The 27,044-nt window shown below is 39.7% G+C and overlaps 3 protein-coding genes across 3 annotated transcripts; 2 read left to right on the forward strand and 1 right to left on the reverse strand.

The window, feature by feature from the left end:
- The first annotated feature begins 4,724 nt into the window (after positions 1-4,724).
- Positions 4,725-5,846, forward strand: LOC141619918 (uncharacterized). The gene is made up of 2 exons (XM_074436926.1): positions 4,725-5,096; positions 5,259-5,846. The coding sequence occupies exons 1-2, from the start codon at positions 4,725-4,727 to the stop codon at positions 5,844-5,846; spliced, it is 960 nt and encodes a 319-aa protein (XP_074293027.1).
- Positions 5,847-6,252: 406 nt separating this feature from the next.
- Positions 6,253-6,618, forward strand: LOC141619919 (uncharacterized). The gene has a single exon (XM_074436927.1). The coding sequence runs from the start codon at positions 6,253-6,255 to the stop codon at positions 6,616-6,618; it is 366 nt and encodes a 121-aa protein (XP_074293028.1).
- A 4,723-nt stretch (positions 6,619-11,341) lies between these two features.
- LOC141619920 (protein FAR1-RELATED SEQUENCE 5-like) lies at positions 11,342-14,306 on the reverse strand. The gene is made up of 5 exons (XM_074436928.1): positions 14,171-14,306; positions 12,993-13,285; positions 12,503-12,920; positions 12,330-12,403; positions 11,342-12,085 (listed from the first exon to the last, which is right to left on the reverse strand). Exons 1-5 carry the CDS (start codon positions 14,304-14,306, stop codon positions 11,342-11,344), a joined length of 1,665 nt encoding a protein of 554 aa, XP_074293029.1.
- Between the last annotated feature and the right edge of the window lie 12,738 nt (positions 14,307-27,044).

Below are 27,044 nucleotides of genomic sequence, written 5' to 3' on the forward strand. Positions count from 1 at the left end.
TAGGGAAATCGTGTATACTCGATATGTTGAAGGTTATATGCATGCAATGCAACATTCATTAAATTAATCCTAACATGTGAAGATTAAACTAAGTCGGCAGACAATTAATTAGCACTCATTAGGTCGAAATAGGGATTTAGAATTGATTTCATGTGTGTTAGGCCCAAAATATGGATATGGGCTGATCTGGGGCAGCAAGTCTGGAAGCAGTGTGAGACGCAGGACATCAGGGAGCCAGGGTGACAGCATCAGCGTGCAGCGCAGAACGTGGGCTTTGATCCGCATAGAAGAAGCATATCAGGGTTCTATCACTTACCATATCCAAGGAAGGAAAGTCCTATTCTGTATCAAATTAGGAATAACTTGGCTAGCTAGCCAAGCTCCCCTATATAAAGAGCCTCAACGCAAAGAAGAAAGATCATCAGAAAAATACGAGAACTACACCCTAGCATTCATAGCATAGCACACGAACTGTACTTCCTCCCGAATTATAGTGAAAATTTTGGTGGGATTCCATCTCCCCCCGCGGTTGTTTCCAAAATTGGGTTTTCCGTGTCACCAAAATTGCTTATGTTCTTTATCTACGTTGCGTATTCAAATTAGCACACAACAAACAATCAAATCACAATTCAGACCTAACGTTAAGACTACTTTAACCCTAAATTGGTAGAAATTTACCAAAACAGTTTGGCGCCCACCGTGGGGCATAGTGGTCGTCTTCGTTAGCCAGTCTACACAGCAAGCATAACATGTCCGGACACAAAGAAACCAACCCAGTTAGCACTAGCGGTGCCCCAGCAACGCGGGTACCGCCCTCCTCGGCAGCAACACAGGTACCATCTCCCTCGGCAACAGCAGCACGCGCTACCTCGATCCAGACCGCCACTACTGCCCATATACCAGCAGTTAAGCATAGCCAAAGTTCCCAGGTAGCAGCAAGCCCATATTCAGAGAGAGTCCAGACTAGAGATTCAGGAGTCGTCCAGGGACGGCAAGGAGTCGCACAACCTGAAAGAGGAACACAATCTAGGCAACAGGCTCAGGCTCCTCCGAGTCCCACCAGCATCATGATAAGCGGATTGGACACATTAGCAAGGACAATCCGGACTATGCAGAACGAGAATAGAAGCATGAGATCCCAGATAGAAGAGGACAACAATCTCCTCCGAGCACAGATCAACGAGTTAAGGAGCCATGCCGCTAATTCGGCCCCTTGGATGCAGGAAGACAGATCCGGGAGGCCGCCAGGAGAAAGTAGGGATCGGAGGCAGACGCGGGGGTTGCCACGCGAAGTGGCACTTAGGCTGGACATGGACGCAACACCACAGCCAAAAGGAGGCCTGGTCTCAACAGGGCTGGGGGCATTAACACCGGATGAGGAGCCAGCCCACCAAGAGCCAACACCCACGTCAGATGCAGAAGGACGCCAACAGAGCAGAGCAGCAGCTGCGGTCTCGATGATCAGGGTCCCGGTTACAAACCAAGCTGAGTATACCTGGGAAAACGGCCCAGTTGCAGCAGCATCGCAGATGCACCAACCAGCAGTCTTGGGACAACAGAACTTCGTACGAGGAGCCGACCATCAGTCACAAGAGCACCTGCGACCTGCCGGGAGAGTGACATACATAGAACAGCAATACCAGGAACTACGAAGCCTCCTCCGAAGGGTCCCAGGAATGTCGCGGCCTATGGAGATGGTCGCACCAGAAAGCTACCTTGACTCGCCGTTTACTGACGATATAGCTACAGTGGCCTTACCAAAAGGATTTAATGTCCCAACAATGACCCTCTTCGATGGAACCACAGACCCCTGCGATCACATTAGCCAATTCAAGCAAAAAATGATGGTCACCACTGCCACAGGAGCCTCAAAGGAGGCATGTATGTGTAATGGATTTGGTTCGACCCTAACCGGAGCAGCACTACAATGGTTCGTCGGCTTGCCTAACGGGACCATATCTTCATTCGCCGATTTGGGCAACGCGTTCAATCGGCAGTTCTCCAGCAGCCGGAGAATACCAAAGCAGCCAAGTGATCTGTATAGGATCGTTCAGGAAATAGGTGAATCAATCAAGGATTACGTTACCAGGTTCAATGCAGAGAAAGTTTCAATTCGAGGCTGCGATATGTCCACGACCATCAACGCCTTCAGGCAGGGCTTGGATAAGGAGTCAAACCTCTACAAAGAATTAACGATGTACCCTTGTGAGAGATTCGAAGAAGTCCAGCAGAGAGCTACAGCAGCATTAAGATTGGAAGAAGATATACAAGCTAGAAAGGGAATAACAAACTTCGACAAACCTGACAGGAAACTCCCAACAGAAAAGAAAGACGAGCGAGCTAAGCCATACAGCAGACCTAATATCAGCAGAATAGCAGAAAAAACCCAGCAAGTTGACGACTCCCAGCATCCTCCTAAGCTATCTGAGTACAGATTCAACACGGGAATGGAAGGATTGCTGAAAGCGCTAAGAGGCCTAGGTGATCAGGTTAGGTGGCCAAAGCCTCCCACTCAGGATCGACCCAACGACGATAGAGACAGCAGCAAGAGATGTGAATGGCATCAGGACATAGGTCATAGCATAGAAGACTGCTACAGGTTGCAAAAGGAAGTAAAGTTCCAGGTACGCAGGGGAAATTTGGACCACCTGTTATCACGTGGGGGCAAGCAGGACAGGAGAGAAGCATCAAATCAGGTGCTTCCTTCTGCTTCACCCATATTCACAAAAATTATTAACGTGATAACAGGCGGGTCCGAGCTATAAGGTTTGACATATTTCGCCGCTAAGAGGAAAGCCACCGGAAGTAAAGGGGATCATCCAGAAACTTCATACAGAGTAAGCCAGAGCAATTTACCCTCGGTAACTTTCGACGAAACCGACATAGAAAGCGGTGCAGAGCAACACAACGATGCCCTAACTATAACGTTATCCATTGGCAATTGCACCGTACGAAAAGCATTAGTGGATACAGGGAGTTTTGTGAACCTCATCATGCTTGAAACTCTCAAAACCATGGGTTTTGATAAAGAGAACCTGATAAAGAAATCTGTACCCCTGGTGGGATTCAGTTGTGAGACTGCGCATTCCGTGGGTGAGATAACCATCCCAACCTACATCGAAGGAGTTAATAAACTGGTAAGGTACTTAGCCATTGAGGGTCCGGCCACTTACAACATGATACTAGGAAGACCATGGCTGCATCAGATGAAGGCGGTGCCCTCAACATATCATCAGTGTCTCAAGTTCCCAACACCATGGGGTACGGTCACAGTAAAAGGGGATCGAGAGGAATCCAGGAACTGCTACGCTCAAGCCCTCAAAGCTACAACCAGGCTCCCCTCATAGCAATTACAAGACGGGGGCACCTCGAAAGAATACAAGGACCCTCCCTCAGAGGAACTAGACCAGGTCCACCTGGACGAGGAGCACCCGGATAGGACAATATTAATTGGAGCAACTTGCAGTGAAGAGTTACGCAGCCAGCTGACTCAATTTCTGTAAACCAACATGGACTGTTTCGTCTGGTCCCACGACGATATGGTAGGTATAGACCCATCCGTTATTTCACATAAGCTAAGTGTGAACCCAGGATGTACCCCACTATAGCAGAAGAGAAGGAAATTCGCGGCAGAACGAAACGAAGTCATTAACAAAGAAGTAGACAGTCTCTTGGCAGCAGGTAAAATTAGAGAAGTTAGCTACCCCGAATGGCTTTCTAATGTGGTAGTTGTGCCCAAAAAGAATGGCAAGTGGAGGGTATGCGTAGACTTCACCTTTTTAAACAAAGCTTGTCCCAAGGACCCCTTTCCACTACCACATATCGATGCAATGGTGGACGCTACTACAGGACACGAGGTACTTACTTTCCTTGACGCCTGGAGCGGCTACAATCAGATCAAGATGCATCCACAAGATCAAGAGAAAACAGCATTTATGTCAGAAAGAGGCATATATTGTTACAATTTCATGCCCTTTGGCCTAAAGAACGCCGGGTCCACTTACCAGCGATTGGTAAATAAAATGTTCAAGCAGCAAATAGGAAATACCATGGAAGTATACATAGACGACATGGTAGTGAAGTCCAGAAAAGCAAGAATCCATATGGAACACTTAGCGGACACCTTCCAGACATTAAGGGAGTTTAAAATGAAGCTTAATCCGTCCAAGTGCTCGTTTGGAGTATCCTCGGGAAAATTCTTAGGATATATGGTGACCCAGAGAGGAATTGAAGCAAGCAAGGAGCACATAAAAACAATACTCCAGCTAGAATCACCGCAGAAGCCAAAAGATGTGCAAAGGCTGGCAGGGAAGGTGGCGGCCCTAAACAGGTTCATATCAAGGGCTTCAGATAGGTGCAAGCTGTTCTATGATATATTGAGGAAAAGTCAGAAATTCAAATGGACCGAAGAACATGAAAAGGAATTCGCGGAACTCAAAAGCTATCTAAGCACGCCACCGTTACTCGCAAAGCCGGAGCAAGGGGAGCCACTATTCCTATACCTGTCAGTCACGGAAGCAGCTGTAAGTGCGGTCCTGGTCATGGAACAAGAAGGAGTGCAGCATCCTATGTATTACATTAGCAAGTCTCTACTTCCTACAGAGACCAGGTACACTTCCTTTGAAAAACTAGCATTGGCTTTGGTTACTGCTTCCTAAAAACTGCGGCCGTACTTTGAATCTCACACCATCCACGTAATAACCAACTACCCGCTAAAGACTATTATGAGGAAGCCTGAACTTTCGGTCAGAATGACTAAATGGTCAGTACATCTTAGTGGGTATGACTTACAATTCGAACCCAGAACAGCGATAAAATCCCAGGCCCTAGCAGATTTCGTCTCTGACTTTTGCCCTGCTACCCGTGGGGAGGCAGAAGAAGGAATGCTGACAATAATGGGGAGTCAGGATAGCGAGATATGGACCCTATACATTGACGGAGCCTCAAATTCAAGGGGAGCCGATGTAGGTTTGGTCCTTCGATCACCTAAAGGTGATATGATAGTACAAGCTATTAGGTGTGAGTTCAAGGCAACCAACAACGAAGCCGAGTATGAAGCCCTTATACTTGGGATGCAAATGGCGTCAGGGCTTAAGGTAAGGAACCTGGGGGTGTATAGTGACTCCTTACTTGTGGTAAATCATGTAAACAACGAATATGTGGCACGTGATTCAAAGATGATAGCCTACTTGAAGATAGCCACAGAGCAAAACTCAATGTTTAGAACGTTCAAGATAACTCAGGTGCCGTGAGATTAGAACGTGGAAGCAGACGCCCTGGCAACGTTAGGGGCCACCTTCCAGCCCACAGAACTGTCAAATATACCTATCACCCATGTATTGACCCCAGCCATCCAGAAGGAGCCAGATCAGAATCCAGCGAAAGAGTTTGTACACATGCAGTATACGCAGGGAGCCAGGACTCTGGTTTCCACAATACGACAGCAGGATCCAGATTGGAGAGTGTCGTACATAAATTGGCTAAGGGATAGGACACTCCCTGAGGATAGAAAGGAAGCACAAAGTTTCAGGATAAAAGCCTCCAGGTATATTATGATTGATAACATTCTCTTCAGAAAGTCATTGGCAGGACCATGCCTCAGGTGCTTGAGCAAAGAGGAGGCAGAAACGGTGCTTCATGATGTACACGGTGGAGAATGCGGGAACCATGCTGGAGGACGAAGTCTGTCTAACAAAATCTTAAGACAGGGGTATTTATGGCCCACCATGCGCGCAGATGCCGTAAATCATGCCAAACGCTGTGAGTCATGTCAAAAGGCGACTCAAAGAATCCACCGGCCCAATGAGAACCAATGCATCCGATTATCTCTCCATGGCCATTCATGATGTGGGGCATGGACATAGTAGGTAAGCGCCAGGGCTCCGGGAAATAGAGTGTATATAATAGTTATGACGATTACTTCTCAAAGTGGATTGAAGAGAGGCAATGACGAGAGGTAAAAGAACGGCGGGTGATCTATTTTATCAAGCGCAACATCATAAGCGATTTGGGATACCATCGAGATCATATGTGACAATGGATCACAGTTCATATCGATAACACCGAGGGCTTCGTTCACGCTGGAACATAACACCGAGAAAATCAGCCCCGGATATCCACAAACCAACGGCCAAGCCGAGTCCAAAGAACAAAATCATTGTGGAGAACCTCGTAAAACTATTTGGAAGAGTTGGGGGAAAATGGGCGGATGAACTACCATTAGTACTCTGGTCAGACAAAACAACACCGAAAATGGCAACAGGCCAAACTCCATTTAGCCTCGAATACGGAGCAGAGGTAGTGATACCCTCAGAAGTTATGGTGCCCACGCATAGATACGGCTGTCAGACGGCAGAGCAGAACAAGGTTGAAATGGCTAGGAGCCTGGATACAGTTGATGAGCTGCGAGAAAGCGCCTACATACGTATGGCATCGTATAAACAATCTGTAGCAAGGACGTATAATAAGAATGTCAAAATCAAGACCCTTGAAGTAGGGGACCTCGTACTCAGAAGGGTATTCGAAAATACCAAGAACCACAAGGCAGGCAAGTTTGCCTACAAATGGGAAGGGCCATATCAGGTCGAAAGCATTGTCAAGAATGGGGATACAGGTTGATGACCATGCACGGTCAAATCCTGGATAAACCCTGGAACATTCGTCACTTGAAACGGTACTTTGTCTGAAAAAGTGCCAAAACTTTAGTGTACAAAGGACCTTTCAAAAGTCCGTGAAGCACAAAAAAAAAAAAAAAAAAAAAAAGAGGGTGGGGGTTAGTATATGCTTTAGGTATTACAATCCGTCTTGCTTGTGACGGAGGTACCCGTCGCAAGCTTGCGACGGGTCGAATAGTGCCATATTTCTAGGAAATGGGTCGACATGTTGGACTGTATACAAATAGTGAATGTGGACTTTGGGCCTGCAAAAATATATGGGGTAGATTTTTACTGTGGCAGTCTTAATTGCTCCAATTAAAAAAACAATAAACCACCCCCCTTCCCAATGTAATTTTCACGGTTATTGTTAACCTAATCAACTCCTCAATCCCTTTCACATCCCTCACTCAAATTTTTCCCCCTTCTCTCTTCGAATTCAAAAATCTCTGAAGAACCATCCGTATTCCTCATTTTTCTTCCGATAACTGATAATTAGACAAAAAATCTATAGACATTATCAGTAACGATGGTAACAAAGCAATCAGCAGTGAAGAAAAACTCAAGATCTGCGAGGAATATGGATGATGTTGGTGGAGGTTTGTATTTCCGTTGATATTGTTTTAGATTTATTGCTTAATGTTTATGATTATACTTCCATGGTTTAATAATAGAGACATGCAAATGTTGGGTCATGTTATATGTTGGTTTGTTGGTGTTAATCAAGATCATTAACGATTATAGTCAAGATCATACTGAAGATCAATAACGATTGTTTGATAATATTGGTTCTGTTATATATAATTTTTTATTAGTATGTTCAGTTTTTGTGATTGAATGTTAATGTTGTTTTTGCTGTTATTTTGTTTAAGGGACGGGTGAAGAGTCGGTACCTGCGAAGCCGTCGAAACCTTCAACTGGTACAGGGAGGAAGAAAGTTGTGCCAAGGGCGTCGGGGAAAGGGAAGAGCAAAGTTAGACCAGTGGAGGACGAAGATGACAGTGATTTGGCAGACGAAGGTACAGATGAGGAGGCGGTAGTTGTAAGTAAAGGGAAGAGGAAAAAGGTGACATTCAGTTTAGGGAGTGCGAAAGATAAGGGAAAGGGGATAGCAGTGGAGGAGGAGGACGAACCAGATGAGGAAGATGATATTGAGACAGATGATGAGGAAGGGGACTACGTCGAGGAAGGCAAGTTCTCAGTTTGTAAGCTGTTTTACAATAATCATTTTGGATGATCTTAATACCGATTTTTTGTTACACAAAATATAGACGTTGTGGATGAAGCTGTAAAGTTGGTGGTAAACGTTGTGAAAGGCGCGCTGAAAAAGAGAGCTGTTGGAAAGCCAGTGGAGGTAACTGCAGGTGAGTTGTTGACATTGTTTGTGAATTTGTCGACATTGTTCGCATTGTTGTTGAAGTGGTTACAAGTTTAGTAAAGATGTTTACATTTTTTGTGTTTTTGTCGATATTGTTCAGATTTCAAAATAATAAAGATGTTATTTACAAGTTTAGTAAAGTTGTTTACAAAAAAGATGGTAACATGTTTAGTAAAGATGTTGACATGGTTGATAATTAAAAAACATGAAAGCATTTGTTGACATGGTTCAGAGAATAGAGTATATGTAACCATTGGTTGGGTATCGTGAATATTATCTTCTATAATGGTTTGACTGGTAAAAAGGTGATCAATATTAATGTGAATGTTATGGGAATGAGGTACTTACAAAGGTTTTTAACTTGTACACACTTAGTTAATGAATTTGTTTGAACTATGCAGAGCATCCACTTGAGCCAAAAGCGTTGAAAATGATTCAGCGGAGGACAGAGGTGGGTGAAGGATCAAACAAAAGAAAGAGAGATGAAACCGCTATGGTGCTAGTGAAGTAAGTCAATCTTTTAGGAGGTGAAGGTTATTGTGTTTTTGTTCTATTTTGTTAATGGAATTTGTAAGCAGATTCGTTGTAGTTGTTGGGTTGGTAATTAGGCTACAAAATACAGATAAAATGATGACAATTTGATGTTTTTTTGTATGTGGCTTGATTTCTTCGGGGGTCCAATATGGAGGTAATTGTAGTGTGTCTGAAAGGGTGTCAAATTGACGGGAAAGTGTTGGCATCTTGTTGAATTTTGACATTATTTTTTGTCGGGTTGTTATGTGTTTGTAATGTTTCCATTTTCTGTAAGAGAGTTTGTAGGGAATAATATTGACCATAGAATTGAAAGTGGTGACAAGTTTAATGTTGACATTATTTTGTTACATGTGATATGTTTTTAATGATTTTAATGTTGGTGAATGTTGACATTATTTTGTTACATGTTATATGTTTTCAATGTTCACATTTTTTTTAGGATAGGGTATAAGGAAAATATTGACAAAAGTATTGAATGTGGTGAGAATGTTGAACAAAACTGGTGTACTTATTTTGTTAGTTCATTAATTGGGTGATAAAAAAAATGGTCAAGTGTAATGAAATTAAAAGGGTGACATAGTGAGGTATATTTGTTGACATTCTGATATGTGTGTTGCTATTTAAATGTCATCAGTTTGTGTTGAAAGGGTATGTAGGTTACATTATTAACAACAATGTTTAAAATGGTGACAATTTTGGGGACATTTGGTGGGCTGAAGTTATTGTCATTTTGGTATGTGGCTTGGTCGTTTAATGTTAACATTTATAGTTGAAATAGTGTATAGGTTACATAATACCAAAGATGTTAAAACTGGTGACAAGTTTGAGGAAGTTTGTTATATTTGTTGGCGTGTCTTCACTTGTTGGGTAAGCAATTTCTATATGTTTGTAGGGATATATAATGTTCTATTTTTGAATAATGAAATTGTTGTCATATAGTTGAGTTGTTCACAATTTGTGGTACTTTTGTTGACAGGAAAAAGAAGGAGGTGGATGGCCATGGGTCACCCAGGCAGTTGTTCAATTTGATTGGTATGTTAACGGAGTCTCAAAAGAAGGATGTGGAGGACATCGGCTTTGGTGGCCTATTGGAGTTGAAAACGCATGCGTTTTATCATCAAATGGTGGATTGGTTGATGCGTAAATATGATCCTAGCTCCCGGATGTTCCTCTTCAACACGCACGTCCAGTTTGTCCTGACAAAGCACGATGTGTATGACGCCTTCATGTTACCTTGTTCTGAGAACATGATAGAGGCGAAGAACGACCCGGAGTTGGTCAAGATTTGGCGTGACCGTTTCAAGTTGTCGAAGACCGATGAGTTGTCATTTGATGCTGTTAGGAAAGAGCTGTTGGGGCTGCCTGATGGAAGAGCTGACTTCAAAAAGCTGTTTGTTATTTTCTCTTATGGGGACATTCTTGGCTCCTACTGTCCACAACCGTATCGACTTGCGCCTGGTCAAAGCTGTGGAGAATGTGGACGGCATAGCTCATTTAGATTGGTGTTCGTTCGTCCTTCTTCGTCTGAACGCAGCAGTGCATTCTTGGAGGACGCACAACACTAAAAACGTCGGCGGCTGTCTGATGTTTCTGCAGCTAATGTACTTCCATCGCCTGACTTGGTGGGGCTTTCCGGAGAGCACTACACTGCCACTGGTCCAGCATTGGACGTACGAGCATTTGAAGGAGAGGATGGCCCAAGAGGTGGCAGCATACCGCCATCATCAAGGTTTCGGGATTGGCATTTGGGAGCTTCAGTCATATCCAGTTTCAAGGCACCTTCCAAAGAGGCTTTACCGTAGGCCAAATGAAAACGAACCAGCATCTAGGAACCCTCCAGTGCGATTTGTCCAGCTACCACTACCGGACGGAGTTCCGACAGATGAGGAGTTGCAGGCCACGTTCTATGATGTACGGTGCTCTCTGAAACTTTGGCATATTTCTTACCATATTGTTTATATATGTCTCTGTAATGTTAATCAGTTTGATAATTATGTGACCATATTATGTGAACATATTTGTCTATTATGTTATGAATTTATATATGGTGACATTTTCTGACATTTTGTGAATTTATATATGGTGACATTCTATTATGTAATTGATTGTCTTATGTGATTTAAGGGCAATTTTAGTTGGATGTAATGGCAAATGGAAACCTAAAAGTTAGGGAATAATGCTGCACATGTTGACATAAATAGACGTTATATTGCCTCTTGAAAAGTGCTGCCAAAACGTGCAATGGTGGTCCTGTAATGACCTATATCTAACGGTTCATTAAAGTACATGTCCATCGTTTGCCAACATAATACCAAAATGACAACTAATTGTTACACTTATCGGCCATATCCTAATACGTTCACAGGAGCCTCGGGATTGGCGTGTAGGAATCGCCAAATGCCGGTACCATTTCATTTGATTTTTTCGATTTTTTCTTCTTACCGAGAGACCGTTTCTTCCTTTGGCTCCTGCCTTTGGTTGTACATCGGACGGGGTCTAGAATTGCACGGCCATCAGTTGTTTGAATGTTCTGGTCAGAATCTACTGCAAGCTTTTGAAGTAGAGAGATTACTTTAGCATTCGCCGTAGCACAGAAGTTCTCGACAATATCTCTTGCTTCCCGGGTATTCTGGCTCTTTGTTATCAGATTGTTGACATTTGTCAGCATTAAACGTCGCCAATTGATGGCCTCATTGGCCGCACTTCAGCGCATGTCTGTTGGAAGTAAACGGTTCCAGACCTCAGTCTTGGCAAATTTAGTCCACCGTCTTAAAATTTAAGCGGACGGGATTTCCTGGACAGAATGCATGTGGAGTACGCGTATGATGTGGCTACAGAACATGCCCATCAGTTGATACTTCCGGCAAGTGCAGTCAGTTAGATGGCTGACACAATCATAAGTAACGTGATGGGATGCTCCCTCATTGCCACCAGTGTGCACCCTATAGACTAAAGTCGAGTCTTCAGAATGGACAACAGCTGCCCGAGTACCCATAGCGAGCCCAAACTCTATCTCGAACACATGAAACAGGTGCAAGGTGTAAATCTGTGACGCATGTTGCAAGAGGTCCACGAGGGAGAAAACGGAGGTCGGAGTCGCCCTAATACAGTTGAATTCCTTGCGCTCCTCCTCCCATATCCATCTTCGGACTGTCGTTTCGAATAGACCGAAAAATTCGGCCACTGGAGTTGTTTTTGACGCTTGGAACCCCATTGCATGGTTCGTACTCTCACTTCTTTGGGACGAAAGAATACCGGCTGAAAAGTGTAAATTATTTAGTGCAGTGCACCATTTTGTTCGTAGGCTGTAAAGTCTATTGAACCATGGGTGGTTGTCGAGGCCGTACTCTGCCATCATAGTTCCCCAGGTCGCTTCAAATTCAGTTTCATTAAAGCACCCATTTAGGCATTTGTTGAACATACTCTGGAATGGCCTATCATGCTTTAAAGATCCAAAATGAGAAATGGCGTTTTTTTGGATAAGCCATTGCCATAGCCTGTGTCTGCTTTGTGGGTAAACCTGGTCATGATAAAAGACAATGTTACCATATGGAGGTTATATGTTACCAACTACATAATTGATTTAAATGTGTACATAAGTCCATCTTTTCCTGACATATTCTATATATCTTTAAAAATATTATCAGTATTATATGACACCATATAGTGGTTTATTGTCGACAGATGAAATAGTATTCATGCTTAAACGAAATGATAACATATAGTGAGTTATTAGAAATTTAACAATTGTGAGCAGAAAATACCGCTTCAACAGCATTTGACATTGCCTTGTCTTGGTCAGTGAAGATGGAGACAGGACGAAGGTCGTCACCCATAGCTTCATTAAACACGTTGAACAACCATTGGAATGCTTCTTCTTTGTCGTCCGATATAAAAGCTCACCCAAACATTACATTGGACCAGTGGTTATTTATACCTACAAAGGCACCGCATATAAGATTGTACCTGTTGGTGCGGTACATTGTGTCGAAAATTAGTACATCATGATACAATCGATAGTCCTCCCTCATCATAGAGTCACACCAGAATAGATGACATAGTCTCCCTTCTTCATTGAATTGCACACAGAAGAAGAACCCCGGATCCTCAGATTGTCTTTTAGTCATAAGATTAATAAGTGTGGCTGCATCACCGCCCTCAATCGCTTTTATCTTCAACCTGTGAACAAAGTTGATATGATCTCTCTTCGAGTGACCAACAAATACATCACCGCCCGCTGCAGCAGCTGCCACCTTGTACTGAACAGAGGGGGCGACGAATGCTTCTGTCATGGCCTTTATAGTCTCTGCCTCGGCATCGCTTATTCTTCTTTCAGATCGGTGATGTTGCTGCCACTGCGTGGGAGTAAGAGCATGGTTGTGTTCAGTGATATGTTGCAGTACCTCCTACTGCCCAACCTCGTTTACTTGCGAGCGAAGCCCCGCTTTGCATTCGCACCTAGTGATTGCAGCGTTCCTCAGATTGTTAGTCGCTACTTGGGGTAAACCATTCAGACCTAGCCTACTGTCATTCCCGTGTTTCCCTTCACACGAGCAAACAAAGTACCTTTCGACTTCGGGTGTGCCAGGACCATTAACTCTGCGAGAAGTTGCTTTCCTAATGCTAAACCCAACCGCCTGTGAGTGTTTACGGTACATCTCGTAGATTTCTTCCCATTTTTCGGATGTCGTTCCCAATAGTGATTTAGATAAATCAGTACCTGTACATGTTAAAAGGATCAGATTAGAACAAAAGGTATGGCCATTTATAACATATAAAGCAACATGTGTATACAACTTTAGCTTACTTCCTCTATTTGACAGGGCGACATTAGGACAACAACTATGGACATTAATAATATATTAAACAACATTTACATTGGACATTATATTAATTACTCTACTTATCAGGGTGACATTCGTCCTAAAAGTATAGACCTTTGTTAGATATACAAATACATAAACATATGAAAGTGCAATAATCTAGTTGTCAGGGTCACATTGGGTGAAAAAGTATGGACATTAATAAAATATAAAGCAACATGTACATTGCACATTATATTAGTTACTCTAATTAGCTTGTGACATTGGTCGTAAAAGTATAAACCTTTGTAAGGAATAGAACAACATAATTCACTACAACTAAATTAATCTAGTTCACAGGGTCACATTTGTCGTAAAAGTAAAGACCTTTGTGAGAAATATCAGCACATGTACCTTTGTGAGAAATATAACAACATTTGTCCGAAGAGTATAGACCATTCTAAGAAATATAACAAGAACATGTACCTTTAGTTACTGCATTTTTTTAATTTATATATAGAAAAGTTTAGAAGGTGACATTGACACAAAAGATGTCAACATTAACACACGTTGTACTCATCTTAAAAAATGTATTGAATGATGAAAGACATATAAACCAATATTGAACGAACGATTCATCAAAGTTCATGTTCCATGAGAAAAGAGTCGAATATGATTTTATTAAGAAAATTCAACAGAAACGTGTTTAAAAGTAAAAAATATTATTATTGGATTTAACCTAATAATTATAATGATAATGAGCTATAAATTTTCAAAAGCAAAGACGTCGTAATTATATATACCATTACTCTTATCCGTCAACACTTGATGAGTTCTGAAATCGTCGTCATCTTGGTCTTCCATTGTACCGTCACTTAGGGATCCGTCAATTACAGCTAAATCGATTACAGCATCGTCAAGCATACATGCCTCGGCCATTTGTTTAAAAAATAGAAAATTTTAGATATTAATACCCTAAAGTGACAGACTTTTGTATTGTGAATATTAGATTTTGGGATTTTGAGAGGGAAGAAATGATATGAAGAAATTGAGATGTTGAGAGGGAAAAAATGATATATTCAATCTCGTGCAAGATCAGAAATGAAGGAAGAAATGAGGGACAGGGGCATTAATGGTGGGATGTTAATTGCCAATTATTAGAATTAAATATGTAGGTTTTGTACTATTTTTTGTTGCAAAGTCTTCTTTGTCCTTCACTCCCATTAATGCATGCAGTAGATGTGTCAGCTCCGTTTTGTTATGACCCGAACGAAAATGGGATGTATTTGACCCGTCGCAAGCTTGCGATGGCTAGTTGCGTCGCAAATGAGAATTTGTGTAGGTATTGGTGTGTTTCAGAAAACTTTTTTGTTTTGTTTTCCCTAGTTTTTCTTTTTTTTTTTTTAAATGAAATAGAGTCGTTTTTAAACCAAGTAGTCCAGGCTGTGGCTTCCTGGATCCAGGTGTTGCCCTGGAACACCATGAGATAGCACCAGGTAATTTGCACTACTTTGGAATTTATCATGCTTCTACGAAGAAAGGCTTTGGTACTAATGTTGGTTACTTGTCAGATAAGGAACACTTTGAGGGTCCAGCCCCTGCCATGTGAGGCTGCGAAGACGTTTATCTTAAGTCAAGCCACATAGGGAGCATACGCCGAGGTAGCGCGCATGGTACGGCATACTAAGACCAGCCATACCTTAACGTTAATCTCAGTAATTCCATAGTTATGACGTAGAGCAAAAGGTGCACGCACGGAATTTCAAACGTCTGGAACCACAAGGAACGCAACATTCCTTGTTATTCAGAAACAGTCAATGAAGGTATGCTCCAGTCAGCTAATCCTAGTGATAAGATATTTTATGTCATGGGTAAAATATGTTATCAAAAACCTGTCACCAGGAACAAGAGCGTGCACCTAGAACTGTGTCGACTTCCCGGATATACCTATGTGGAATCACAACTCCAGAAATCAATGGCAAAAAACGCAAGTATAACAAAAGGACGACATAAAACCTGGGCCCAGAACTACTTTAAGTTAAGGCACCTGCTACCTATAGCAGGCACCATCAGAGTTTAAAGCCTGCATACCAGCAGGCACAAAACGAGCCAAAATAAAAAAAACGAAAAAGAGTTTTTTACAAACTTGCACCACACAGGGCCAAGTCCCCAGACAACTTAGAATTTAAGAGAGGTCAATCCTCTCAACAACTGCATCCTAACCAGTGCTCTGCTCCCCGTGCTCCATCTGCTTCTCTGTTGCAGGTACCTGAACAGCCTCGGGAGTTGCAGCAGCACCTTCACCAGTCTGCTCCACCAGGATCTCCTCTACAGTCCCAGAGATAGCCCCAGAGATATCCATGGCGGTGAAATCAGGCTCTGGAATAATAATAATAATAATAATAATGATGATGATGATGATGATGATGATGATGATGATGATGATGATGATAATAATAATAATAATAATAATAATAATATATTTATTTATTATTATTATTATTATTATTATTATTATATATTATTATTATTATTATTATTATTATTATTATTATTATTATTATTATTATTATTATTATTTGTATTTAAAGAGTCTATCACGATCGAAATACTCGATAGAGGGGGGAATTGAGTATTTAAAAACTTATACCCACTTTTTATTTTATATCAATGTAATTAATTATTTAAAGTTTATTGATTAAACTTTAACTAATTAACTAAGTGATTATGAACGAATGAAATAAACGAAAAAGAAAACTGCAAGAACACATCACATAATATTTGAAGTGGTTCAAATTCACACGTCGAAGCCTATGTCCACTATTCTCGATTAATAATTTTAGTACCTTTCTCCTGATTACAAAATTATCAACCCTACTCGTATAACTAACTCTAGTTATAACTCGACTTGAATATCACTAGATATTCGATTTGACTATCTTAAGTTACTAAGAAAGTACTTGATTGTTCTTCTAGGTGTTCACACAATTGAACAAGTAAGAAACAATATGAAGTACTATATATTATCTTATAACGTAATCTTAAGAACAATACGCAAATTAAAGAGCATGACTTTTCGTAAAGATTTTCAAATGCAAAACAATAAAAACACTTGATTAAAATTAAACTCAAAATGTTTGTAAGAAATTTTTATATTTCGAAAAGCTTATTTAAAATTGATGAATATCATAGGTATATATAGTAGAGGAGAGACACTAGGGTTTTGATCGAAACCCTAGAGGTGTCGTGAGGCAAGGTAAATTGTTCTATAAGAAACAAATCTTATCTCTTCTTAATTTAACCTACTAAATATTTTGATTAAGTAAATAAGGTAAATCTAATATATTTGATAAGATATGAAAATATCTTATGGCAATATAGAATAGATTTGACCTAATAAGATTTACTTGCATAGGAAGTAAGGTCGGCCTCCACACGGCTCATAAGCCTTCCTTGGCCGAAATCCTAGGTCAAAATATCAAGGAATAAATTAGGGTTAGGTTTAGATAATTTAGCAAACCCTAGGTAGCATGACGACTCATAAGTCGTTTTACTAACCAATAGGATAACGTAAATTATATGCTCTAAACAAACCGTATTTCACCTCTAACATATACACACATGATTTCGAAACATATTTGAAAAATTTTATCTTTTGAAAAATTATCTTAAAACTATTAAAATCGTGCCTTCAAATGCAACCCAAAGTTATAGTAGAAATAGCTATAACTTTAAGTTTGGTAAGTAAAGTTATAGGTGAAATAGCTATAACTTTACCTTCCCAATATTACTTCTTAAGATACCGTTATTAGATGAAGACTTATACTATCTAATCTTCCTGGAGATCTTCAGTGATAAGATCTTCTTTATATCCTGATCATAAGCTCTTCATCTTGAGCTTGTTGTAGACTTGATCGAGCCTTTTGCTTGAGTGATCATCATACTTGAAACTTGTTACAGTTACTATGACGTTTTAAGAATCTTCAGTGTTATAGCTCAAGCTGCTATAACATTACTTGAACGATGCTTCACAAATCTTCAATGTTATAGTCAAGATTGCTATAACATTACTTGCTTAAATTGTAAACTTTAATCAATCTATTAAAGTCTAACAAACGATTACGAGCAAGAGTATATATATAATTAAATACACTTGTCATTATCAAAACACAATCATATAACTATATGGTCCAACATCATTATTATTATTATTATTATTATTATTATTATTATTATTATTATTATTATTTTGCAGAAAATTATTATTATTATTATTATTATTATTATTATTATTATTATTATTATTATTAGAAGAAGAAGAAGAAGAAGAAGAAGAAGAAGAAGAAGAAGAAGAAGAAGAAGAAGAAGAAGAAGACTAATAATTATACTAATTTGAGTGTTTACGTAGCCACCACAAACCACCTTCTATCCTAATTAGATGGAATAATGGAGCACCAATTTGCCAAATTGTTGTTCAAAGCCTAGCTCATATAAGTATCATACTAATTTGAGTGATTCGGTAGCCACCAAGAACCACCATCAATCCTAATTTAATTAATTAAATAAATAAAAGTTAACAAATCCTAATTTTATCTTTAATAAATAAATAAATTTTGAATGATTAATTAAAAATCAACAAATAATATAATAATTGATAAAAAAAGTAAAATACTTTATTAATTTTTAAATTGGAATCAATCTTTTGAGTCATTTGAGCAATTAGAATATGTTTTAGTAAAAATGATGATTTAAGAGTTCATTTGGTTGGGTTTTAGGTAAAAAAGGTTACTAAATGGAATGTTTAAGAAAAAATGTATGTGAAAAAATAAAGTTCGTATTTGAAAAAATAACGTATTTATAATAAAAGTAATACTAGTAATATTTTTAATAATAATATTAGTTTATTAAAATTAATAGTAGCAATGTTATATTGTTATTAATAATATTATAATTAATTAATATTAATATTCATATTAATAAGAGTATTAGTAATTGTACTATTTATATTAATATTGATATTATTGACTGTAGTAATCACAATATTCATTATAATAATAATAATTGTGATGATTAATTAATTAATAAAAATAATAAAAATATTAATAATATTGATATAACTATTTTAATGTAATAATAATAAATAAATATTAAGTTATTAATAAAATTTATAAGTTTAAGATAAGTAGAAATGAAATGTCTTTGAACTTAGTGAAATTTGAATCGAAATCAATCGAACTAAATGGAAAATTTGAAATTTAAAAATGAATAGAAGTGAATCGAGTTAATCAAGTGAAATGAAAGAAAATAAAGAGAAAAAGTTAAGGACCTAAATGGGTCAATATAGGTTAATGGACATTTATGCATTGTTTTACTTTGTTGTGGATTTCGAAATTGAAGGATTTGCTAATCACAAATCTACTTGAATAGCCAAAATGGCAGCTCAGTGGGTAAGAGATCATCAATGGAAGATTTTTATGAGACAAGAATTGATGGTATTGAGGAAGAGGTAGTTGGCCTATTCGGGGTTTTTGATGGTATACGTTTTTCCTCGCATTTCTTTTCCTTGCATCCTAGTTGGTACTTCGTACATGCTTATTTTTCTTATGTTTGAATGACTCTGACTTTGGTTATTGTAATTGCACGCTGCTTCAGCATATATCAAGAGTACAAAAGTAATGTACTGGTAGTTTCAACCATTTTGCACTTAGTCGTATGCAATTGATCCTCATCCAACTTTGTCTTCGGCATACATTATTTGGGAATCAAGCAACTATGAACCTCGTCTTTCCAACCTTCCCATCTCACAGTAACATAAAATACTTTATTTTGGCTTCTTTTGCTTGTCATTTATGTTTTTATTCATCTGTGTGAAGAGAAGGTTGGAGAGAGTTCGAAAGAGAAGGTAATTAGCATTGCTCTTTGGGAATCAGCAGCAAGTGTTGTAGTGACTGTTGAACCGTAACTAGAGTATTAAAGTCTTCAAAGGCTTTACGCATGAAACCAATAAGTGCTTTTTGATTTGTTTGCATGAAACCATTGTTTTACACATGAAACCATTGGTATACTTTGTTCTTCGCTGAAAAACATGTTTGTATTACATCATCATTTGTTTATTTTTGTGATACAAACTGTTAGAAATGGGCCACCGACTTTGCATTATTGATTGTCTGCCTAAAGTAAACATGTTATGGATTAATCTATTTGATAAAGGCACTAATCACGTGCATTGTGCAAGAATGCTTGATAAAAAAATTTTGTCAGATGATTATTGTTATGCAGTAACATTGATGTGTTCCCTTTTATCATGTGTATTAATAATGATAATGATTGGTAGAGTTTATGTTACATAGTTGGGTTACTTAAGGGAAAGAGTAACTGGGTTACTTAAGGGAAAGAGTAACACACATTAATTATGGGGTAATTTGTATTATGAAATATTAATACATGTATGTAAGGATAAGTCTACCTATATAATTTAAATGTTTTATTTTGTATATTACATGTTAGTCACCAAAGTGGCCTTGTTATATTGCATTACACATTTGAAATTAAAGTTTTTAATTGATCATGATTAAAAGAGATGGTTAAATGACATTATAGTTAGATTGATCAATTATTTTTTGTCATCTATATTTTGGGAGATCACCCAAAGGTGGGTCATTAAATATAGTTGATAATATAAAATGATTAATTATTATTCATAAATTGGGTCTAATAGTATGTATATCCAAAGATAGCATTCTTATTTGATTCATGTGTGTTATAATAAATTGTTAAAGTATATATATTAACATCAATGATGGTTGCTTGTGTTTAAGTGTTGCCCAAAGGTCATTTAAATACATGTATGAAAGTTTTATTTGATATTATTTGAATCTGTATGGTAGTTATTCAAAGCACTAATAGATAAACATGTATAAATGTTTGCAACATCTCTAAATATGTTTGCATCTGCTGACTCTTTTGTAAATTTCAATGGGCTTAATTATGATGAGTGGGTCTTAAAGATCCAGTATACACTGGGTATAATGGCTTTGGACATTGTCATCCTGACAGATGAGGAACCAACAAAAATTACACCTGAAAGCTCCGAAGCCGAAAAGTGTCATTATCAGGCTTGGGAGAAATCTAACAGGTTGGGTTTACACCTCATGAGGATGACAATGGCTGAAAACATTAAGCCCTCCATGCCCAAAACAGAGAAAGCAAGGGAATTCATGCTCAAAGTAAAAGAGTGTTCACAGTCGGATTTAGCTGATAAGTCAATTGTTGGTAGTTTAATGAGTAAGCTGACTACTAAAAGGTTTGACTGGTCTTAACCGATTCATGATCATGTGACACACATGTCTAACCTGGCAGCAAAGTTGAAGACTTTAGGGATGGACGTAAGTGATACTTTCTTGGTCCAATTCATCATTAACTCTCTACCTTATGAGTTTGACCAGTTTGAGGTGAACTATAACACCATAAAAAATAAGTGGAACTATCAAGAGTTAAAAGCCATGCTTATACAGGAGGAGGGGAGATTAAAGAAGATGAAAGATCAAGTTGTTCATTTCTTGAGTCATGATGGTGCCAGTAGCAGCAAGGCTAAACCGAGTAAGAAGCGTAAGAAGGGTAAGAAGGGAAAGTCTTTCTTTAAAGGACCTGAAAGTGCGATCCAAAAAGAATAGAAGTGTCACTTTTGCAAGAAAACGGGACACTTTAAGAAGGATTGTCCTAAAAGGAAGGCATGATTCGAAAAGAAAGGTAAACATTATAGTTTTGTTTGCTTTGAATCAAATCTTATAGAAGTACCTAATAATACTTGGTGGTTAGATTCTGGTGCAACTACTCATATTTCTCACATTAAATAGGGATATCATATGATCCAGCCCATAAGAGGAGCTGAACAATTTGTATCCATGGGAAACAGGATAAAGGCACGCATTGAGGGCATTGGGACTTACAGATTAATCTTAGACACTGGTTGTCATATAGATCTTACAGATTGTCTCTATGTACCCGATTGTGCTAGAAATCTTGTATCATTAAGTAGATTGAATAATTTAGGTTTTAATTTCAAGTTTGGACATGGTGTGTTTTCAATGTATCGTAATGAATACTTTTATGGTAGTGGTACTTTGATTGATTTACTTTATAGGTTCAATCTTGATGTTAAATTTTCCGATTCCCTATTTTATGTTGAGTGTCAAGGTGTTAAACGTAGTGCATCGAACGAAAAATCAGCTTACTTGTGGCATCAAAGGCTAGGTCACATATCCAAAGAAAGGTAAACGAGGTTGGTAAAAGATGAAATTCTACCTCAATTGGATTTTAGTGACTTAGATATGTGTGTAGACTGCATTAAAGGTAAGCAGACTAAACATACAGTAAAGAAATCAGCTACAAGGAGTTCTCAGCTTTTAGAAATTATACACACCGATATATGTGGACCTTTTGACACTCCATCTTGGAGTGGTGAAAAGTACGTTATCACCTTTATAGATGATTTCTCCCGATATGGTTTCACTTATTTGTTGCATGAAAAGGCTCATTCTGTGGATATCCTTGAAATATTCATAAATGAGGTGGAAAGGCAGCTAGAAAAGAAAGTGAAAATTGTGAGGTCTGATATGCGTTGTGAGTTTTATTGAAGGTTTACTGAAAATGGACAATGTCCTAGTCCATTTGCAAAGTTACTTGAAAGTAGGGGTATCTGTGCACAGTATACAATTCCCGGTACACCTCAACAGAACGGTGTTGCTGAAAGGCGGAACCGTACTTTAATGGAAATGGTTAGGAGCATGTTAAATAATTGTTCTTTACCTCTTTCACTATGGATTTATGCATTAAAGACAACAGCATATGTTTTAAACCGCGTTCCTAGTAAAGCAGTTCCTAAGACCCCTTATGAACTATGGACATGAAGGAAACCGTGTTTAAGACATCTTCGAGTTTGAGGTTGCCCAGCTGAAGTAAGGTTGTATAACCCAAATGAAGAGAAGCTAGATCCTAGGACACTCAGTGGTCATTTCATTGGCTATCCTGAAAAGTCAAAGGGGTATAGATTTTACCGTCCTAATCACAGTACGAGAATAGTAGAATGAAACTGGAAACGCTAGATTCATTGAGAACGGTCAAACTAGTGGGAGAACTGAACCACGAAAAGCGGACATTAAAGAAATTCAGGTTGAAGTTCCTTCTCCTGAAGTTGCACATGAAATTGTTATACCAATTATGCCGTCACAGTCAAATGACATAGTGGAACAACAACGAAATGAGGTGCAAAACCCACAAAATGACAATAACAATGAGGATCAAGTCACAATTCAAGGGGAGAATAATATGTCACGTGAACATTCAAGGCAATCTTTAAGGCGAAGGAGATTAGCCAACGTTCCACAGGAACAATTAAGGCGATCTATAAGAGAAAGAAGATCAGCCATCCCAGATGACTACGAGACATATAACATTGAGATTGAATGTGACTTGAGCATTAGTGAAGATCCAGTCTCATTACATAAGGCCATGGAAAGTGACAAATCTGAAAAGTGGTTAATTGCCATGAAAGAGGAGATGAAATCTATGGATGACAACAAAGTATGGGACTTAGTAGTGTTGCCTGGGGGTTCTAAGGCCGTTGGGTCGAAATAGGTCTATAAGACCAAAAGGGACTCTAAAGTAACATTGAAAGGTATAAGGCTCGACTTGTTGCCAAAGGTTTCACTCAGAAGGATGGTATTGATTGCAAAGAAACTTTCTCTCCGGTGTCAAAGTGTGGGATTTATCTGTATGCATCCCTTTTAACTTTAAGGATTATAACGAATTATAAAGTGATGATTACGAGTTATAAAACTAAATTGCATAAACAAAAGCATAAAGGATTAAGAAATAACCTTCGGTCCTAGCAAAAACGGCCTAAGAACAATATCAAAGTTGATATTCGCCTATTAGTTGCACCCAAGACGATATGAGAAATGCCCTTTGATTTTGCTAGAATCGATCTAAAAATTAACTGATTAATTTTAGGTTTTGTGTTTTTCTTTGATGAGATGGAGGCTAGGTTTAGGTTAGAATCATTAGGTTAGAAAAATTCTCCCTTCACTTCTTATTATAACCGAAAAGAGAAGTGAATTGGGAGTATTTTCTTCTTCCTCATTTCGGCCCAATACCACCGAAATAATAAAGATTAAAATCCTTATTTTCGGTTATTCCAAAATTGTATAAAATGTGTTAAATATAAATTGTCATCTAGTGAGGATCGAACCCATAACCTCTTGGTTTGAGTACCCTTACTATTACCACTATGACACATTCATCATGTTGATTAAATATAACCGATTACATTTAATTACGAATTAACATATTAATTCGTCCAAGCTAACATTACATACATTTAATTAAATATAACTTATTATATTCAATTTACGAATTGACAGTTAATTCGTCTCAACTAATATTATTTAATCTTCATTAAATAATTGTCTCATCAACACATTGACTAACTGTTTAATCATATAAGGCATCAATGTGATTACATTTCCATAACCACATCTCTCAAACACATCCTATAGGTGTGACCTTTAGGGACCAGTTGATCACCGCCATCTGTATGATAATAACGTCAAACTTTCTAGGAAGACAACCGTTATTAGGTAATCGTTAATCAACTGATAAAATACGAAGTATACCCTTGTGAACCTGTAAGAGATTTACAAATTTTATCACACTATTTTGTGGAGGACACAAGCTCCAACAAACTCCCACTTGTCCTCACAAGTGTATGTGCGATAACCGATTCTCATATCCTAAAATTTCTCCCACTCAATGTAAAATAATTTACAAAATCTGTATTCACAAAGGTCGTATTTTAAAAGTGATATGTATCAAGAGTGGTTTCCCCGACTAGAGAGTAACTTAACTGATAAACGAATCATCATTCGAGCATGGCCATGCATTTCAGTTACAACTCCTCGAGTGGCCCTGAGAAATAACTATACCTGATAAGGGTTGGATAATTTCCTCAACTCGAATCCTGCAGATGTAAGCACAGTATAAAATGACCCAGAAAAAATCTACTTAGCCTCCGATTACGGGGACCGTGAGAAGGAAACCAAAGTCACCCAAAAAGCGCCTTAATCTCAAGAGACAGTCGATAGTCAAAAGAATCGACTCTAGGAACACAATGGATGTCCTATCCACGACCTGGCACCGAATGTTTTTAAACATTTAGGACTCCGTTACGTTGTCACAAAAATTTGTCCTACGAGGTATCGTTATAATCTCGCATTTGTGATCGATCAGTCAACAGTTTGACTTATGGCTCGTTGAACCCACCATCAATCGACTGCACAATATAATAACCAGAGTTATCAGCTCTTGTAGGCAATTACGGACCAAAACAAAATATAATGTAATTTAGTTCACTTTGTGGCGTTCAAAGTTGTCAGTACAATCCACATGAAAAACAAAATTATTCCGGGTGTAATTCCGAAGCAGTTATTTGTTACCACTCGTGGCTTGTAGAATGACGTCTTTGATTGAATCCTTCTTTCGGCCTCTCCTGAAACACTTGAACAAGGCGAGGCTCGGCTTTGGCCGAGCGTACTCACTCCGATGCTCAAGTCAGTGAACTTAAAGAGATAAGTTATGTGTTACTTGGCGAAGTATATGTTGTAGAGAGATAAGGAAGATATTACCAGATTATGAGGTGTTTAGGTTAAAATTGTGGATCCTTTCCTCAATGAGGGTTGAGGAGTATTTATAGACTTTCACCTTTTGTCACGTAGTGGCCAAGTGGCTAGCAGGTGGAAAGACTGATGTACCCTCGGCCGAGGGACACATGGCAGGCCGGTGGGCCCTGTTGACTCGCCGCCGAGGGGTCTTGGATATGAGTACGCGGATATGTGCCCCGGCTGACTAGTTGTCCTAGCCGAGGCACAAGAGACATGTCGACAGGCTGCGTCGGTTAGGCTGTCTAAGTCGTTGACTTGCTGTGGATATCTTTGACCTTGCTCAATATGTTGACTTGGTCAGCGGGTGCAGAATATGCCCCATCAATTTGCCCCCAGCGTAGTCTATGCCGTGGTATGGACCTTCGATGAGTGTTGAGCGTATTCTGCGCAAGTAAAAATTTTATGCCCCGACTTCTTCTACCTCGGCTTGGTTCTGCTTAGGCCGTACCATATCCCCCCTCCACATGGATGTGTAATGGACATCAGATGTGGAAAAGAAAGTGGCGCTGGCCGAGACCGAGGTTGTGAGTGCCGTGTGCTTTTGATTGCCCCCAGCCGGTGCTGCCAAGCTTGGTTGAATCAGCGGGCCGTTTTGGCAAGTAGATACCAAGGGGTGTGTTGAAGAAGATACGTCGATTGGCATTCTGTCAAGGAGCGTGTTGAAGAAGTTTTGTAACTGTTTGTCGATTGACCTTCCATGGCTGCATGCTTGACATGTGTCTCGTTGTTGATTGGTTGACGCTTCATGGGCTTTGCCCTGATTGGTCGGATTGAGTGGGCTTTGCTCTATAAATAGGAGAGTTAGCCCCTGAATTTGGCCTTCCAAATTCATTTTCTCAAAAAATTTTCTTCTTGCTTAACTTTCTTTGACGAAACTTCTCTCTAGTCTTCGAAGCGTTACTCGGCGTAGCACTTTTTCTTCAAGGTAAACAAACAAATTTTCAACTTTTAATTGTTAAGTTTTTTGTTGTGAACATGTCTTCTGCTGATGCCGGTCCTAGTAACCGTGCGCCGGGGGGTTCCCCGACGCGTCTTGATGAAGAGGAGGCACTAGCCGCCGTTCCAATAAGGTCTGGGGGCCCTAGGTCTCCTTCTCCTGAAGTTGATCCAAAAGCTCTGGAGGATTGGGAGGATGATGATGATGTTGACGATGACGGTGATGGTGTTGAAAGGACTCGTCCTAATGAGGAGAGGCCGTACATCATGGATCACGGCGACGCCTGTAAGGTCCGCCCGACCGTGCTTGGTCCCAAAAATTTGCGATTGTTACGGTCCCGACGTTTCGAACGTCACTTCTCCTTCGGCAGGAGTATAGTATTGTAATTCCCGAGGAAGGTCAGGGTCTGTTGCCCTCCTCGGGCTGCATCGGCGTATACATCGACACCTGGAGTATGGGCTCCGGTTTCCTCTGAATGAACACGTTATGGCCATAATCAGAGCCATGAACGTCGCCGTGGCCCAACTGCACCCGTTGGCCATTAGGACTATAGTCGGCTTTGTGTGGCTCTGTCTTTTCAAGGGGGAGGTCCCGATGGTGAACTTATTCCGCCGGATTCATCACCTTCGGCCGTCGGCCCCTGGTCGCGTTGGGTGGTACAGCGTGCAGACGGAGCCGGGTTACGTCTCTGTTGATAAGCTTTCTTCCTGCAAGGACTGGAAAGATCGGTGGGTGTATGTTGAGGTTGAGGGATTACCCCTTGCCCGGTCCTTCCAAAGACCAAGTCAACTTGCGGTGCGAGACTAAGGCGGAGCATGACAAATGGGTCTTCCGGAGTAAGCTTAAGATGGACCTTGACAAGGTCCCTCTTAATGCGGATGAGAAGCGGGCTATGAGCCTTTTTGAGGTGGAGAAGAATGGGATGTCGAAGGGATGGATTCCTCCGACGCAGATCATTCTTCAGGATGCGCCGCTCTGCCACGTCGGCCTCATACCGGCCCTCGAACGGGGTGAGTGGGGTCG

Source organism: Silene latifolia, chromosome X (assembly GCF_048544455.1).
Source record: "Silene latifolia isolate original U9 population chromosome X, ASM4854445v1, whole genome shotgun sequence".
Taxonomy (NCBI): domain Eukaryota; kingdom Viridiplantae; phylum Streptophyta; class Magnoliopsida; order Caryophyllales; family Caryophyllaceae; genus Silene; species Silene latifolia.

What these genes read in the sequence shown, in the direction of transcription:
- LOC141619920 (XM_074436928.1), bottom strand. Translation starts at nt 14,306, where the DNA reads ATGGCCGAGGCATGTATGCTTGACGATGCTGTAATCGATTTAGCTGTA. An exon ending in GTTGACGGATAAGAGTAATG is followed by an intron (nt 13,286 to 14,170) that starts GTATATATAATT and finishes TAACATGTACAG; the next exon opens with GTACTGATTTATCTAAATCA. An exon ending in TATATGCGGTGCCTTTGTAG is followed by an intron (nt 12,404 to 12,502) that starts GTATAAATAACC and finishes TGTTTAATGAAG; the next exon opens with CTATGGGTGACGACCTTCGT.
- LOC141619918 (XM_074436926.1), top strand. Translation starts at nt 4,725, where the DNA reads ATGAGGAAGCCTGAACTTTCGGTCAGAATGACTAAATGGTCAGTACAT. An exon ending in AAATGGCGTCAGGGCTTAAG is followed by an intron (nt 5,097 to 5,258) that starts GTAAGGAACCTG and finishes CCGTGAGATTAG; the next exon opens with AACGTGGAAGCAGACGCCCT.
- LOC141619919 (XM_074436927.1), top strand. Translation starts at nt 6,253, where the DNA reads ATGGCAACAGGCCAAACTCCATTTAGCCTCGAATACGGAGCAGAGGTA.